Source organism: Sinocyclocheilus rhinocerous, unplaced genomic scaffold (assembly GCF_001515625.1).
Source record: "Sinocyclocheilus rhinocerous isolate Xijiao unplaced genomic scaffold, SAMN03320098_v1.1 scaffold1626, whole genome shotgun sequence".
Taxonomy (NCBI): domain Eukaryota; kingdom Metazoa; phylum Chordata; class Actinopteri; order Cypriniformes; family Cyprinidae; genus Sinocyclocheilus; species Sinocyclocheilus rhinocerous.
In genome coordinates, this window is record NW_015657802.1 from 202,950 (window position 1) to 204,133 (window position 1,184).

At 40.5% G+C, this 1,184-nt stretch overlaps 1 protein-coding gene across 2 annotated transcripts in view; it reads left to right on the forward strand.

Moving 5' to 3' along the window:
- Positions 1–1,184, forward strand: part of LOC107721549 (serine/threonine-protein phosphatase 2B catalytic subunit alpha isoform-like) — a 46,747-nt gene that overhangs the window by 33,408 nt on the left and 12,155 nt on the right. For both annotated transcript variants that reach the window (XM_016529625.1, XM_016529626.1), the window contains exon 12: positions 564–661. In XM_016529625.1, coding sequence (XP_016385111.1) covers positions 564–661 — 98 coding nt within the window. The remainder of the gene's footprint in view (positions 1–563; positions 662–1,184) is intronic.

Below are 1,184 nucleotides of genomic sequence, written 5' to 3' on the forward strand. Positions count from 1 at the left end.
CGGTCGTCACCTGTCTAATAAAACGCACAACATATTAAGGCATTTTTGGTGTTTCCATGTTTTCTACAAAACTAAACCGGAAATCGAGGGGTTATGACATCATTGGCAGGCGACACTATAGAAACGGTCCGTGTCACTAGTTAAAATTGCTTATTTCTCTGGATTTAAACATTCTTCTAAACATTTGGGATATTGTAAGTACACAAGTCAGCAAAATATATAACACTGTTCTAGTGGTTTTTGGATATTTTAATAAAAAAATCTTACATATTGTGCCTTTAACGCCACACGCACACTTTCCTCCATTAGGATTAATGAGCTGGCGTCAGTGAGTCATCATGTGGAATAGCGGTCTAATTATATTAGACATTATTCCAGATGAACAATGCCATAGATAATGGAGGAACAGAGGACAGCTTGAAGTCTTTTGTCTTTGGTTTTCAAATTACCATATATTTCCTCTTTCTCCCCCACCCCAACCTAATTGATTATGTTCCATTTAGTTCTTTGAACACAACTCTAATACTGTGTGTGTGTGTGTGTGTGTGTGTGTTATGCCTCAGGGAAGAGAGCGAGAGTGTACTGACCCTCAAAGGGCTCACCCCAACTGGAACACTACCTCTAGGAGTGTTGTCTGGAGGCAAGCAGACCTTACAGAATGGTAAGTGAGCATGTTTGGGGTTTTGTAATGGTAGGTTTGTGAAGTGGGTTTGCAGGCCTCTCTCATCCAACCCGGAAGTCGTACTGGATCATCATCGCCACATGTGACCCTGTACTGCTCTCATCACCCTCTTACAAAACTAGAAAGTACCAGCATGCAGCAGCCTAGAACGAGCTTTGGCATGCGAGATGCTAATGATAATGATGATCTGTCTCTCCCCTTCGTGCTGAACTGCATCAGCATAGATGCAGATACTGATGAGAGCTGTGCTCTCCATCTCAATTGTGTGATCTTTTCTGGGCTGTATCCGGCTGCTTAATTCACTTATTAGCAACTTTCTGGTACTAGCTGCAAAATCACTGCCCACACCCCCAGCCGCTCAGATCCATATTTCTGGTCTTTTAAACAGGTAAATCTCATGAAACTGTCTGGGTCAAAAATCATCCTAAAATCAATGTTTTATACAAAGAAAAGGAAACTACTTTTAGGATTGTTAAATTATATATAAATATATATATATATA